This window comes from Malaclemys terrapin, chromosome 2 (genome assembly GCF_027887155.1).
Source record: "Malaclemys terrapin pileata isolate rMalTer1 chromosome 2, rMalTer1.hap1, whole genome shotgun sequence".
Classification (NCBI taxonomy): Eukaryota; Metazoa; Chordata; order Testudines; family Emydidae; genus Malaclemys; species Malaclemys terrapin.
The window spans coordinates 112,179,213-112,195,021 of record NC_071506.1 but is presented as its reverse complement, the minus strand read 5'-3'; the positions used below and the strand labels follow the sequence as shown (position 1 = coordinate 112,195,021).

The following is a 15,809-nucleotide window of genomic DNA, read 5'->3' as shown; positions in this document are numbered from 1 at the left end:
TGTTCCCCTCTGCTCCTATCTCCACCCTTCACCTGGGCTCCTGTCCTTATTATCTGTCTTCCACCCCATGCTCATCAGATCTCTTCCCTACCGCTTTTGTAACTCTCCCCCCCCACCACCAACAACTTTTCCTCTATATTTGTGTGAGGCTGCTTGCTGCTGCTCCTCCTTTTCCCTGCCTGAGTTCCAGTAGGGGGAGCAGTGAAAGCACAACAAACCGTCTCGCCACTCTCAGTTCTGGTGACTGGGGCCACAGCAGTCACTGGCAATAGCAGGGGCAGCCCTTGCCACTCTGGGCTGGAGCATGCTCCATCACTCTGTGGGGATGGTGCATACACATTCTGGTCAGCAATAGGAGCTGAGGGATGGAGCAATTCAGGTGCAGACAGAATCCCCAGAGAATTTAGCTGCCAGCCTTTAACAAGCCGCTATTGAGCATGAGTGAACTGAGATTTTCAGAGGTTCTAAATTTTGCCAATCTGGGCATATTGTCACAAACAGCAAAGAGAACATTCCCAGCACTAGGGTACCCCTTGCCAAATGTCAAGTCTGTCCTTCGAAGCATGGAGACACTAGAGTTTCTCAATTTTACAGTTGTATGGTTTGGGTTTGGGTTTACTCCTGGGCAAAACAATGTATTTTTCCTTTACCTCATTCTTGGAAATAGCTACGCCATTTTAACTGAAACTTTCTTTAAAAATTCAACCTGAAGCAGGCACCTGGCATGAACATTTTAGTTCAAACAGTTAAAGTTTGGCAAAGTTATAAACAACTAAAACCAGAATCTTATAATGGAAAACATTGTACAACTTTAACTAGAGGTGTTGCTGCCAGATTCACCTAGAATGATTGCATGATGTTAAAATTTTGTCTCAAAACATACAATCAAAGAGTGTATTTGTATTTTTTTTAAAACTGCATTTTGGTCAAGTCAAAAAGAGATGGCCATATTCTGTCATTAAATACATAGTGATCACAAATTAAATTATTACAGGTATTATTTTATTATTATTTTGTTTTATTTAAGTTATTACATTATAAATTGTAAATGCAACGTACTATAGAATCAGGGCTTATTACTGTGAGAATATATTTATCCAGGAATCATATGTATTAAAACATTACTCACATATGACCAGTTATGCACCTTTCTAATGCTCATACTCATTCTCACTCTTTCTTCCCCTATTAACCTCCCCCTATTTCTCTAATCCTTAACATATTGTTCTTTAGAATCTGATTTTAAAAGGAAATTAAAGTGAAAAGACAATAAATCAGTCGTTCCACTCTCCATAATCCATATGCACATGTAATCAGCAACAGTTGAACCCATAGCTTGCATACGGCCGTAGAAAAATACTCATAGTTCGTATCTTTAATTTTTAAGTTCTTTTTAGAAATTCTTGGATCAAAACACAAAGAAAACTTCTGTCTATGCTATGTACAGCTATTGTGAACTCTACACAAGGGGGGGAAGTGGCAAGAGGAGAGAATGCCAGTGATGAAATGCAGTCTAAGTGCAGCCAAACAGTTAATAGGCTCTTATTCATACCTAATGAAAATAAGTAGTAGATAAGTATCCCATTCAATCAGCATCAGCTATATCCCAATTCAAATCAATTTATAGATGTTCCCAATAATAACTTATTCAAAATTTGCCCTACGAAATCTGTTTTTCCTCAAAAACTTAAGACTTCAACACAAAATATCAAATTTTTTGCGCTATTTCCAGATCACTGAAGTTTCTTTCAGTTATATACATCAAAAACACGTCACTTTCTGTACAGTTAAAACTACATGGTTCAAGCTAAATATGTTAGTACATTGAGAAAATATTAGAAAATAAACAAAACAACTCAAGCAAGCTCCTCTGCCATTAGGAGATAACACAGCATTATGCAAGTAAGGATTCCTGAAGTCTTGTTGGAACAGAAATCAGAATGGCAGGTGTATTGCAAATAAATATTCATCTTTAAAATATTGTTATTAGAACTAGTTAAAAATGAAAAAAAGCGGTTTCACAAGAAAGTTCAAACTTGTTTTCATTTCAAAAGGCTTGAAATGGATCTATGACTTTGGTGGGTGGTCGGAATTTTTTGTGATTTTTGGTTTTTGTTTTTAATTCCTAAAATTTGTCTAAAAAAATAGCAAAAATGTTATCAACCTGGGTATTAAAATTTTGTGTTAATCAGACACCAAGTTTTCAGTAAGCAAAAAAATCAATAACGTTTTGATAATTTCTAATTACAATTTTGAAAAAGTCAAAAAGGCATAGCATTTTTCATGAAAAATGAAAATTTCAACAAGTCAACAACATTTTGCAAAACAAACAAAAAATTGTAAAGGCCATTTATCAGTGGGTTCAAATAGATTGGTAAAACAAATTTGACCAGCTCTAATTGTAATTTAACATACCGAATTTAATCTTTTAAGTGACCATGAATGTGCAATATCTAGTTTTAAATGTGCCCCTCCGCCCTTCCCAATGTTGCTCTGTGAAGTGCTTTGAAATCATGGAGGAAAGAGTCCATCTAATTTCTAACTATGTATGTCTTGGATATAGGGACATTTTTATTTAGAAAACTACTAGCATTTATTAATTAAAAATTTGCTCCCTATGAATATTTTCCAATATTTAATTAAATGCCATTGTTTCCATGGATGTGCCTGTCAGTAAATTTGTTTACAAAAATTTGCACAGAAGAGCTGGAAACATGGTAGATGCAAACTATTTAAAAATTTGAATAAATATTCAAGGAAACATTTTTTGCAGTATTTACCCAGCTGTAGTCAAAGTGAATATGTGCCAGACCAAGGATCTAGAGCTAGCTAGGCAAAAATTGAATTCCAAACAAGTGAGCAGAAAAACCCACTCTTTATTCTTTGTTTACAATAAATACAAACTCATCTTTGGACACATCTTTCCATCTCCACCCATCGCTCAGTATGTTAACTGCAGCAAACAGATTCCATCTTTCAGCTCTGTAAGGATGGCATCAGCAGGAAGTTATTTAATGAAGGGTCTGATTCTGGAAGATGCTGAATGTCCTCAACTCCCACTGAAATCAAAGTTGCAGGCTCAGACCACTAAGTTGAACCTTTCTTTAGTGTGTTGTTTCACCAGATGAAACTATGCTTACTATAAAATAAAAATTTTCAATGGTCTCTAAGAATGCGATCCAACTCCCACTGAAGTGAATGGGAATAATTCTACTCACTTACCAAAAGTCATGTCCTAAACTTGTTTTAATGACTATTTTTACAATGTTTATTTTGCAAATGAAAAATGCTTTCCTAACTGAAGAACTGATGATACTGAATACAATATTTCCAGCGCAGAGGGTAATTTTCTTTCATCCTCATTACTGTTAATTCCTGTTGATTGGCTGCTACAGTTTACAGTCCACTACAAATGTTTACTTTATCATAATCTAAATGTTTGAAATTACTAAATATATTCCAACTCTTGACTTATGCTTTGATCTTACAAATCAAAATGCTCAATTAAAAATTGGCATGAAATTTGAAAGGAAAATATTTTTTTTTAAAACAGCTCGGCCCATATCAGAAATAGACGCTATTTCCAGCACTGTTTTATTGTGGTAGGCCATATGATTCTGTAAAATGAACATATACTGTAGCAGCTTTTGTTAAATTTAGTTAACAATGTACTGTCATGGCTAAACCTAATAGTTATTGGGCATTTGAGACTTGCTGATTGACAGACATTAAATAGAAACCTAGCATTAACTGTTGAAGGAAATAATCTCAGCTAGAGGACTACAGAATTGGCCCTAAATCGCTAGTGATCGCATTCTCCACCAGCCAGTAGAAAAATGCAGTTTTATTATTAGTCATTTGTAACATGATAGCACCTAGGAACTCCAGCCAAGATGGAAGAGGGGAAGTGGGGTGTACATTGTATTAGGCTCTGTCCATACATACAGCAAGAGTCATCTCAGACCTGAAGTGTTTAGAATCTAAATAGACAAGACAGGAAGGGTCGGAGGAAAACAAGTATCATTATCTATGTTTTAGAGATGGGGAACTGAAGCACAGATAGATTATATGACTTGCCTTGGTCATATAAGAAGTGTGTGGCAGCACTAAGAATGGAACCCAGATCTCCCAAGTGTCAGACCAGGCAGGGTCTTAACTACAAGATGGGTATGGTCCCCTTATTTCCCTTAATATATATGGATGTGGAATTCAAGGTGTTGGTTTTAGCCTATAACTCCCTAAATGATTTTGGAGCTGGTTACATGAGAGATCGCATCTCTCCCCATGATATCCTGAGATAAGCAGAGACACTCAAGCTTGAGTTCCCTCTATATATACAAGAGTTAATCTTCTGAGCAACCTTTTTATTCGGTTTGCTAAGGCTGCTAAAAAAGGAGTGGGGCTGAGGTAGATGTATTTCTGGTGGAATCCTCTGTGTATGTTATGATTTTTAATTTTGAGGATAGGTGGTCAGAGCACTGGATGGGCATCTATAGTTGCATTACATAAAATAAAACTACATTAAAAGAACATTATTAAGGTTGTAAAGTCAAGCATTTGAGTTAGCTTGTGCAACCTTAATTTGATTCTCTTGTGCGTGTGCATTATGATACAGTCTTTATTAACATGATCACATACTATTTTTTCCACACAATCCCCTGCCTTGTCCACAATCAGTGCACAGGATGGACAGTGTTCAATTAATGAGCAGCTATTCAAAATTTTGAGGCTCGAGGCCTTATTTATTGCATATTATTCAAGCCCTGCTTTGAAGACAGAATTATTAATATCCTCATGGGCTTTTCTATGGCACTCATTACTATAGTATCTGAGTCTTTCCCAAATATTAATGAATTAATTTTTACAACTTCCCTATTAGATGCAGGGTATTATTATTCCCAGTTTATAGATTGGAAACTGAGGCACAGGGAGTACAATCCAAGTATTCACTAATTTTGGGGGCCCAATTTGAAACAATTGGGACATGATTTTTCAGAGTGCTTAGCATTATATAGCATTCTATATCTTCAAAGCACAGCTCCTACTGACTTCCATTTCAGCTCTGAGTGCTCAGGGCTTCTACAAATCAGATCCCGGGGTACCAAATTGGAGACCCTCAAAATGAAGAACACTGAATTAGTGACCATGTCTGAAAAGTTGTGTTAAATGACTTACCCAGCATCACACAGGAACTCTGTTGCAGAGGCAGGGACAGAATCCAATTCTCTAGCACAGCTTTCAACTGTCTTAACCATGAGAGCATCCTTTCTCTTCCCCTGCCTCATTTACTAATTATCTGACAATGCGTGCAACCATATTATCTTAGACACATGTTCCAAATTCAGCATCATATGAGGCAGAGGTTCTACTGAGAATAGCCTCCTTCTCTGCACAGCCTTGTCCTACCCACAGAACAGATCTGTCCTGTGCACTGAATGAGACAGGGTTCTTAGAAAAGAATCATATGGAAAAAGGCTAATGTAGTGCCCATCTTTAAAAAAGAGAAGAAGGAGGATCCAGGGAACTACAGGCCAGTCAGCCTCACCTCAGTCCCTGGAAAAATCATGGAGCAGGTTCTCAAGGAATCAATTCTGAAGCACTTAGAGGAGAGGAAAGTGATCAGGAACAGTCAGCATGGATTCACCAAGGGCAAGTCATGACTGACTAACCTAATTGCCTTCTATGATGCGATAACAGGCTCTGTGGGTGAGGGGAAAGCAGTGGACATGTTATTCCTTGACTTTAACAAAGCTTTTGATACGGTCTCCCACAGTATTCTTGCCAGCAAATTAAAGAGGTATGGGCCGGAAGAATGGACTATAAGGTGGATAGAAAGCTGGCTAGATCGTCGGGCTCAGCGGGTAGTGATCAATGGCTCCATGTCTAGTTGGCAGCCGGTATCAAGCGGAGTGCCCCAAGGGTCGGTCCTGGGGCTGGTTTTGTTCAATATCTTCATTAATGATCTAGAGGATGCACCCTCAGCAAGTTTGCAGATGACACTAAACTGGGAGGAGTGGTAGATATGCTGGAGGGTAGGGATAGGATACAGAGGGACCTAGACAAATTAGAGGATTGAGACAAAAGAAATCTGAGGAGGTTCGACAAGGACAAATGCAAAGCCCTGCACTTGGGACGGAAGAATCCCATGCACTGCTACAGACTAGGGACCGAATGGCTAGGCAGCAGTTCTGCAGAAAAGGACCTAGGGGTTACAGTGGATGAGAAGCTGGATATGAGTCAACAGTGTGCCCTTGTTGCCAAGAAGGCTAACGGCATTTTGGGCGTATAAGTAGGGGCATTGCCGACAGATTGAGGGACGTGATCATTCCCCTCTATTCGACATTGGTGAGGCCTCATCTGGAGTACCGTGTCCAGTTTTGGGCCCCACACTACAAGAAGGATGTGGAAAAATTGGAAAGAGTCCAGCAGAGGGCAACAAAAATGATTAGGGGGCTGGAGCACATAACTTATGAGGAGAGGCTGAGGGAACTGGGATTGTTTAGTCTGCAGAAGAGAAGAATGGGGGTGGGAGGAGATTTGATAGCTGCTTTCAACTACCTGAAAGGGGGTTCCAAAGAGGATGGATCTAGACTGTTCTCAGTGGTACCAGATGACAGAACAAGGAGTAATGGTCTCAAGTTGCAGTGGGGGAGGTTTAGGCTGGATATTAGGAAAAACGTTTACACTGGGAGGGTGGTGAAGCATTGGAATGGGTTACTTAGGGAGGTGGTGGAATCTCCTTCCTTAGAGGTTTTTCAGGTCAGGCTTGACAAAGCCCTGGCTGGGATGATTTAGTGGGGATTGGTCCTGCTTTGAGCAGGGGGTTGGACTAGATGACCTCCTGAGGTCCCTTCCAACCCTGGTATTCTATGATGATATGTGATCATGTATTTAAAGATTGTATCATAATGCATAAGCACACAAGGGTATCTCCTTGTTCCCAAGAACCTGATAGGACAATGTTTAAGTAAAGAAACAGGGGTAAGATTGCCACCTACAGAATCACCAGCACTGCTACCTGTATCAGCATAGTTTTCTTTTGAGGATTCTGATTCAAACACTGACCATGGCAGTCCCTGATTAGCTATTTCCAGTCTTGTCCTAGCTATGTTGGTCCTAGGATATTAGAGAGACAAGGTGTCTCTTTCACCAGCAGAAGTTGGACCAATAAAAGATATTATCTCACCCACCTCATCTCCTTGATTAGCTAGTGAGAGTCGATAGGATCAGAGTCTAAGATAATATGGTTGCACGCATTGTCAGATAATACCACTAAACCACCTCAGAAATATTAAAGCTCTGTGTCAACATTTATTAGATTTAAGAGCAGATTTCAAATATGAGGAGAAAGAAAACACTCTCTTGAGTATACCTAACAGTACAACCATGGAAAAGTGTGCAGAGTGCCTCAGCATATTCAGAGCATCTACTGCCATGAAGCGTAACAGACAAGAACAGTTTGAATTTTCAGGGGTAAGTGAAGGAAGAACTGTCTAAAATAATTTAACCCTGCTAAAGTCATAATGGCTGCCCACAGAGCTACTGCTACCCTGACATCTTTTGGAATTGCTGTCACAAAGAGCAATCTTTAGAACTACAGATGGGCACAAGCTGTGAAAGTTTGCATCTGGCTCTGAACTTCCCAAAAGTTCAGGAGCATTCAGACTTGGGTTCTGTTTTCAGCCAATTATATAGATAGGCTTGAGCCACAAAAAGAGGTTCAGATTTCTGTCTCGGCTCAAACTTCCCAATAATTTAGGACAGGGGTGGACAACCTATGGCACGTGTGCCAAAGACGGCACGCAAGTCGATTTTTAATGGCACGCTGCTGCCTGCCGGGGTCCTGCTCAGCCCGCTGCTGAACCCCAGCAGCGGGCTGAGCGGGACCCCGGCAGGCAGCAGCGTGCCATTAAAAATCCTGCCCGACCCAGCCCGCTCTTCTGCGCCCCCCGCCTACCGCTGTCCCTGGCGGGGGCAGGGAGCAGAAGCAAGCTTGCTCCTGCCAGCTGCTGCTGTACAGCAGGCTCTGCCGGCAGCCAAGGTTTCCCCTCCCCTGTCTCTTCCCCCAGCGTGCTGTGTGGAGCCCCGCTTCCTCTCCCTCCCTGCCGCCGATGGCCCTTGCGAGGGAGGGGAGAAGAGCAGCCCCAGCACCCTTGCTGCTCAGACCGGTAAGGAGGTGGGGAAGAGAGGCAGGAGCAGGGCCTTGGGGAAGGGGGGTAGGAGCAGGGCTGGGAGCACCCCCGTGATCCCAGCCCCCCCCCAGCCCTCTGCCCTGACCCCTGCACCTCCCTTGCACCCCAGCCCCCTACATCCCCCCCAAGACCCCATCCCTGATTCCTGCACCCTTCACACATCCCCACCCCCCACCTTGAGCACCAGGTTGGCAGCGGGCTGAACGGGGCCGGCAGCTGGGACCCCAGCTGGCAAGGGGCCGGCAGCCAGAACCCCAGACCGGCAGCGGGCTGAGCTACTCGGCCCACTGCTGGTCTGGGGTGCCAGCCCCATTCAGCCTGCCGCCGGTCTGGGGTCCCGGCTCCTGACCCTGCTCAGCCTGCTGCCAGTCTGGGGTTCTGGCTGCTGGCCCGGGGTTTTGGCTGCCGGCCCCTTACCAGCTGGGGTCCCAGCTGCTGGCCCCACTCAGCCCCCTGCCAACCTGGGGTTCTGGCTGCCAGCCCCTTGCCAGCCAGGGTTCCAGCTGCAGGCCCCGCTCAGCCCGCTGCTGGCCTAGGTGAATGGAACCCCAGGCTGGCAGCGAGCTGAGCGGGCCAGTGGCTTAAGATCAGCATTTTAATATAATTTTAAATGAAGCTTCTTAAACATTTTGAAAACCTTGTTTACTTTACATACAACAGTAGTTTAGTTATATTATATATAGACTTACAGAGAGACACCTTCTAAAAAATGTTAAAATGTATTACCGGCACGTGAAACCTTAAATTAAAGTGAATAAATGAAGACTCGGCTCACCACTTCTGAAAGGTTTCCGACCCCTGATTTAGGAGTAGGTGAGTTTCAGATCTGAAGTTCAGGTACATGCCCGTCTCTATTTTAAAATTCCTGTGCATTTTGATCCATAAGAGGAATGACTGGAACAGAAGGAAACTAAACAGCACTATTTGTTCTATGACATTGGTATTTGGATAAACTATCCTTGTCCTACCTCACTGCTTTGGAAGGGATAGGGGGAGACTTAAAACACAACTGGAAAGTAGGTTTTTGTTTGGTCAACCATATCAATGACTAATTCAGAATAAAATAATTTAGAGAAATGAACAACTTACTGCTTACAAGTAGTTCAGCTACTTTCTTTGAGGAAAGATGGGTCGATTGGAATGAACTGACCCAATAAATAATAATATACATTTTATAATAACCATGTGGATACCTACTGTAACTCAATTCAACTCTGCTGAATTCCCTCATCTTTCATATTTCTCATCTCTTTTACTATTTATGTGAGAAAATAATTTGTATTGTCTACTACTCTGTTTATCTTTAATGATAAGTTAGCATTTATTATTATTATTATTTTGTTTAACAGTACCATATAGCGATTCCAAATGAGATTGGAGACCCAATGTGCTAAACAGTGCTAAGAGACAGCCCCTGCCATTTAAATAGACAAGACAGAAAATGGCAGGAGACAGGAAATATTCTCTTTATTTTACAGCTGGAGAACTGAGCTACAGATATTTGCCTATGGCCACAGAGAATGTCTGCAGCAAAACTGACAATTAAACCTAGATCTCCTGAGTCCCAGTCCAATGCCTTAATCACAAAACCATTTTTTGTTCCTAAAAATAAGGTAAAGGCATTTATGCTTTATAGATACAGAGCAAAATATCCAAAAGCGACAAAAGGTCGTAGAAGCCTATATCCCAAGCTCTTAGACCCAAATCCCCAAAAGTACTTAGGCACCTAACTCCCATTGATTTCAGTGGGAGTTAGACATCCATATACCTTTGAGGATCTGGACCTAAGTCACTTTTATAAATGAAACTGAGGCTCCTAGGTCACTGAGGCACTTAAAAAATATATTATCTATAAATGGTTCCACTTTTGTCAGTGTGTTTGTCCACAGAAAGGAAAACGTATGCATACATAGGGGTTGGGGAGTTAAGCAGTTCAGTCTCGTGGCAGCCTTTCCAACAATGAAGAGGGTCTTAGTCTGATATTCCCCAAATCTGACCTTATAAACAGAACTTTCAAGGAGCTTTGCACATGCCAAAATATTGTCAAAAGTTTTCAACTACTCTAGGAACCGGTGCTGGTGCATGTTGTGGTTGGTCCTCACACTGCTGCTTTTTCTTTCCCCACTTATAGGAAACGGGGGGTGGAAGAAGCAACCTTTTTTTTTTTTTTTCATATTGACGATTACATGGAACGAGCATAAATATTAGAGCACGAACTGATTAAAAGGAAAAGCGAGTCCCTCTCCAGCAATTGTAATGTCAGGTCACCTTAGAGTCACAGCCTGTCCTGTTTCACCGCCTCCTCAGCTGTACCAGCAGCCACTGGTGCTGTCATTCCCACCTCCGCGTGTCTCAGCAGCCTGGCCGCTTGCCCAGGGAAGAGGGGATGTGTGTGTCTCTCTCCCACACTTGCACCCCCAAGCAGACACTTCCGTCACACAACGCTCCCAGCCCCGAATCAATGGGGCGGCGCTGAGGTTCCCTCCCTACCCCACTGGCCATTCTAGTCACCAGCCAGTCACTGTTGGCAATAATCAGATCACTTTAGCACTGGGACATTGCCCTCCCTGCTGGGGGGCGGGGGGGTGGACGCTGTGCGGCGCCTGCAGGTGACCCCTGGCCCTGCCCCCTCCGCCTGTGCTGAGGCTGCAGGGAGAGGGGCTGGCAGGGCAGCGTTTCCCGATCTCGCTGCTCCAGTCCAGAGATCCTTAACGGGTTTTCCCTCCCTCTCCCTCTTTCTCTCTTTTCCTCTCTTTCCCCTTCCTCTGCTCCCCCCTCCCCCTCCTCTGTGTGTGCGCCTCTTCCTCTTCCCTCCCTCCTTCTCCTCTTTCCCACCCCACCTCTCTCCTTTCTCCCTCATCAGCTCGCCGGGCGACCCTGCTCACCGTACCCACATTAATGGCGGCATCTTCGGAGGAGGAGATAGACCGGAGACCCATCAGGAGAGTCAGGTCCAAGAGTGACACCCCTTACCTCGCAGAGGCCAGGATCTCCTTCAATCTTGGGAGAGGTAAGAGCGACCCCTCTCCCTGTCCATCCCCCCCGGGGCACACACACAGACACACGCCCCAATGCTCATCCCTTCCCTGCCACCCACCCCTTCCCATCCTCAGGCTGCTGCTGCTGCTGCACTCCACTCTGCCTCTTTGTGTCTGCTGGGTGCAGGGCGCTGCTGAAGGTATGTGAAACCCTGACATGTCACGGTCACACAAGCATTTCTCCCCTCCCTTCGCTCCCCAGCCGTAAGACACTGGTGCAATACAAAATGAACTGGCGGGAGGGGGCAGCATGGATGGGCAGGAGGGGAGGACTAAGACGTGGTGGTGGCAGCGTTCAGTTCCTGTCATGGAGTAAGCAAACAGTGGAGTAATTTCCCCCTCAAAGTTTTTTTTTGGGCGGGGGGAGCGAAAAGAGACCTACACAGTACCACAATCACCCCTAATATATCTTTCCTCATTTATCTCCCATCTTCCCCCATAAGGGTCTAGATAACTAACTCTCCCCAGACATCCCCTCCATCTATCCTCCTCCCAGCTTTCCAGGATGTCCTCTCTTTTCACACCTCATTCTTTCCCCAGACTTTTCATTCTCTCTTCCCTTTCCCCCAAAGACCTTATTCCCCTCCCTTTCCTCAAACCCATCCCTTTTCCTCTATGTCCCTTATTCTCCCTCCAAACCTCTCTCTTGGCCCCTCAAACCACTTAGTCTCCCTATCCTCTGCCCCCAAACTACCCGCCCCCCCAAAAGCCGTCTCCTCTTTCGCTACCAAATAGCTTTACATCCCTCATTCTTTCTTCCTTTCCTTTCCCCCAAACATTCCTCCTTCTATTACCATGCTCCTCCTTTCCTATCTGTCCTCCAACCCCCTTTACTCCCAAATCCCCATTTCCTCTTCCCTGTCCCCAACACCTATTTCCCTCCTCCCAAATTTCCTTCTCACCTCCCTCTCCCTGCAAATTCTCTTTCTCCCTTTCCTCGCCCCTTCCCTCAAGCCCCTAATTCTCTTTCTGTCCTCTCCAATAATACTCTTTCTCCCCCCAGCCCTACATCTCTCTCTCTGCAGACTCTTCATTCTATTCTTCCTTTCCTCAACTCCTAGAATCCCTCCCTTACTCATAGCCCATCATTCTTGTCCCTCCCCGTCAAACTACGCTTCCTTCCTCCTTCTCACCAGTCTCCTCTTTTGCCCAAATTCATTCATTCCTCCCCTGAAATCACCCCCATTGTTCCACTTGTAATTCCTCCAGTCTTTCCTCCCATGCCTCTGTCCCCAAGATTAGTCTGAAACTTACACCTATATCCTTCCCACTCTCTCTGCCCCATGAGAGCCCATGTTCTCTCACAGTAACCCTGACATTCCCTCTCTCTGCCCCTCAATGTGTCACATCCTTCCTATTTGCTCCACCTTTCCCAGGTCTTCTCTCATCCCTTCAACTCCCCAAATTCACCCCTCTTCTTTCTGCTTCCATCCCTTATCTCTCCCCTCCATCCCTGCCACATAGACACTGCACCCAGAGCTGCCCTCCAGCTCCTTTTTCACCTCTCTTCTTTCTGTCTCCCTGTCCTCGAGGTCCTCCAACATTATGCCTGTCCCCTCCCAGATCCCCTTTCAAGTTATTCCTGCCATCCTCAAGGTCCTTTCCCACCAGATCTGTACCGCTCCCCTCTCCATTGGGCCATTCCCCTCTTCAGGGTCTCCTGTCCATGGTGATCCTCCCTTTACCTGCTCTCAAAAGTGAGGAAAGGAGAAGACAGCTGCTCCTGGGTGGTTACTCAGTTTCCTCCATACCAGACCACCAGGCTCCCCTTGCATAGGAGGGAGGGAATTGAGATAACTTTAGAGAGGAGTCTCAGCTGCAATCTCCTGACTTTCCCACCAGGGTACACTGAAGTAACCCTACTGGCAGGATCCTACAATGCAACTCCCTTTTTCAGCAGAGCCCCTCAATTCAACAGCTCACTGTGGGAAGAGAGTTTGACTGAGAGCTCCTGCTTGCTATGTTGCAGTCTCTCTCCCTTCCCCCTCAACAGGTTACAAATTGGAGGTGATAAAGATGTAGTTGTTTTCTCCTCCAGACTGAAAGTTGGTGCGGGACAGATTCATCCCTTTGGTAACTAGTAATATGCAGGTTGTGTTTACCATTGACTGTGACTGGTTGATTATGTTGTTCGCAGTCTGATTATCCCTTTCTGGTCTTGATTAGTTTTTTAAAAATTATTGAATAAAGCTTTAGGTTGGCTGGGTGGCATTTCAAGGCAGGAGTTAGAAAGTGATGCCAGTAGGTGGTATTGATTTTAAGGAACTGAAAGTGAAAACAGACAAGACGTAGGAGTGTGGGGAGGGGTTGGTGGTGTATAGGAAATGATGAAGTGTAAATGAAAAGAGGATGTGCATGGTTACTTGATTGCTGAAAGTAACTCCAGGTTGGCCTTCACTGTCACAGGTGACATTATGCCTTGGAGTTATAAATAGATTATCAGTTGAGAGGAAGGTACCTTCAGGTCACCTAGTGCCTCACATTTCTACACTGAGCTGGACTTGCAGACATTACTACAGCAAGTCCTGGAAGGTCAGGTAGAATGCTGCTCGCTCTTTCTTTCTTTCTTTCTTTCTTTCTTTCTTTCTTTCTTTCTTTCTTTCTTTCTTTCTTCTGTAATTCCTATGAAAATTGGATAAGTACATTTAGTTCCCCTTTTAATTTGTGTGTTTTAAAGCTCCATTTCTAACCTCTCAGGAATGGACTTCCTTTAAAGGGAATAATTCAAAGAAGTAGCACTGGAAAGATTTGTGAAGAAACAGAATAAAACTGTTTAAAGCAGTGCGAGTGGATGTTTTCATTAATCCATCTGGCACTGGGTGGTTTGAGTTTAAAAAAAAAAAAAGAAATTGCTTAGCAACCCGTGTTTAAGTTAGTGAGCTAATTCAGTGAAATATGCCAGTGATCTCTGCTCCATTGTTGAGCTTTTGGTTTTATTTTTGTGACTGTTTTTCAAGAATACATAAACCAAGGGCCCTTAATTTCAGAAGGACCCGTATTCCAAAGAACCAGTTTTATTTTAAAGATGGTTAAACTTCTACTAGATCTGATTATGTTATATGGTGTAGGGTTAGGTTTTGAAAACCTCTTGTTTATAAGGAATGATGTGTTTGTATATTTTTAAGGTTCATATAATTGTTTGTGGCAAAAAGTATTTCTAAACTTGTCTGCTGAATTTTAGGGTTAGCAAACAAAGCTTGTGTACCTTTTATTAAGAATTACTTTGAATATTTTATATTTTTAGGAAGTATTGATACAATAGTTATCCCTTAAGTTATTGTATGTGTAGCTTTCATGAAACAGTTAAAGGTGCAATTAAAGTAGAACACTTAATTCATAGCTGGCACCCCAACGAACCTTTACTTTGTATACTTATTGCTTATTCAGGGTAAGAGCTGTGCTCTATGGTATTCACTGCAGAAAGTAGAAGCACTTACTGTATGTTGGATGGAGCCCATTTGGAATCTATCTGGAAATAGATTCCCCATTCTGTATCTCTCCTCTTTATGTGTCCATTGCTAGTACTATTTCTTAATTGTGAAACTAAGATATTACTCTTTTCATATTTCAAATAACCAGATATTACTCTTTTCTTATTTCAAATTTAATTACTGCACTGGTGTAGAGCTGAGAGGTTTAGGGTCAGGGAAAGACTCCAGAGCACATGTGAACACGAGGAGCTGTTCATTCCAGGTGGTGCTGAATAGAGTGTCTGTATGCTACCATGAAAAATGGACTCTATTCATTGTTTAAAGTATCTCTCTCTCTCTCTCTCTGTGCTGTGTTTTCCTCTATGTCCATGTGTGCGAGCTGTGTGTTTCTGTGCAAGTGCATATATAACTGCGTCTGTGTACATGGAGAGGGGAAGCGAGGTGGAAATGGGGAAGGAAAGTCCTTTCCCCTACTCAGTGATTCAGTCAGGACTAAAGTGATGCTTAGGGCACAGGAAATATCCCCTTCCCTACACACCTACGGGTTACCTCCCATTTAATGCATTTCATGTGTACACTCCTGCTGCTCAAACACAGCCTATAGTGTTTTTCCTGCCAACTGCTACAAGCAGGGTTGCATCCCCTTTTGATCCGGTCATTGTCTTGTTCCAGGATACTCGCTGGGATAGGATGCAGCGTGCTGTTGCTTTGCTTTATTTGAACTTTAAATCCATTATTATTATTATTATTATCTATATGCAGATGGAGTTAGTGCTACACTTCTCCACCCTTAAATTTAATGGCAACCACTAGTTAACAGCAGTCTTATTTATCTACTTCAGCTGCAAGTTATAATTATACCATTACTGCTGTTATCTGTATTGTTGCCAGATTGCACACACACAGTCAATTACATAATTTGGGTAGAGCAAGGAGTTGGTATGTTTCTCAAAAACAATTTATAAACAATTAAGCAAGACAAACTTTATCTGCCCCTCCAATCAGATTATATTCATAGTTTATTTTTCGTATTACTTTCATTAATTAGTTTTCAAACAAATATTTGTTTATGATGTTTGTTTCCAAATACTGATCAATTATAGTATTATAAATATTCCCTACTGTGAAATTCCAAATGCTGTTCAATT

General features: G+C 43.1%; 1 protein-coding gene across 4 annotated transcripts in view; it reads left to right on the top strand.

Moving 5' to 3' along the window:
- The window catches only part of PHACTR1 (phosphatase and actin regulator 1), a 418,901-nt gene that overhangs the window by 3,216 nt on the left and 399,876 nt on the right, over window positions 1–15,809 (top strand). For all 4 annotated transcript variants that reach the window (XM_054018764.1, XM_054018762.1, XM_054018763.1 and 1 more), the window contains exon 2: window positions 11,056–11,202. In XM_054018764.1, the coding sequence (XP_053874739.1) occupies window positions 11,056–11,202 (147 nt within the window). The remainder of the gene's footprint in view (window positions 1–11,055; window positions 11,203–15,809) is intronic.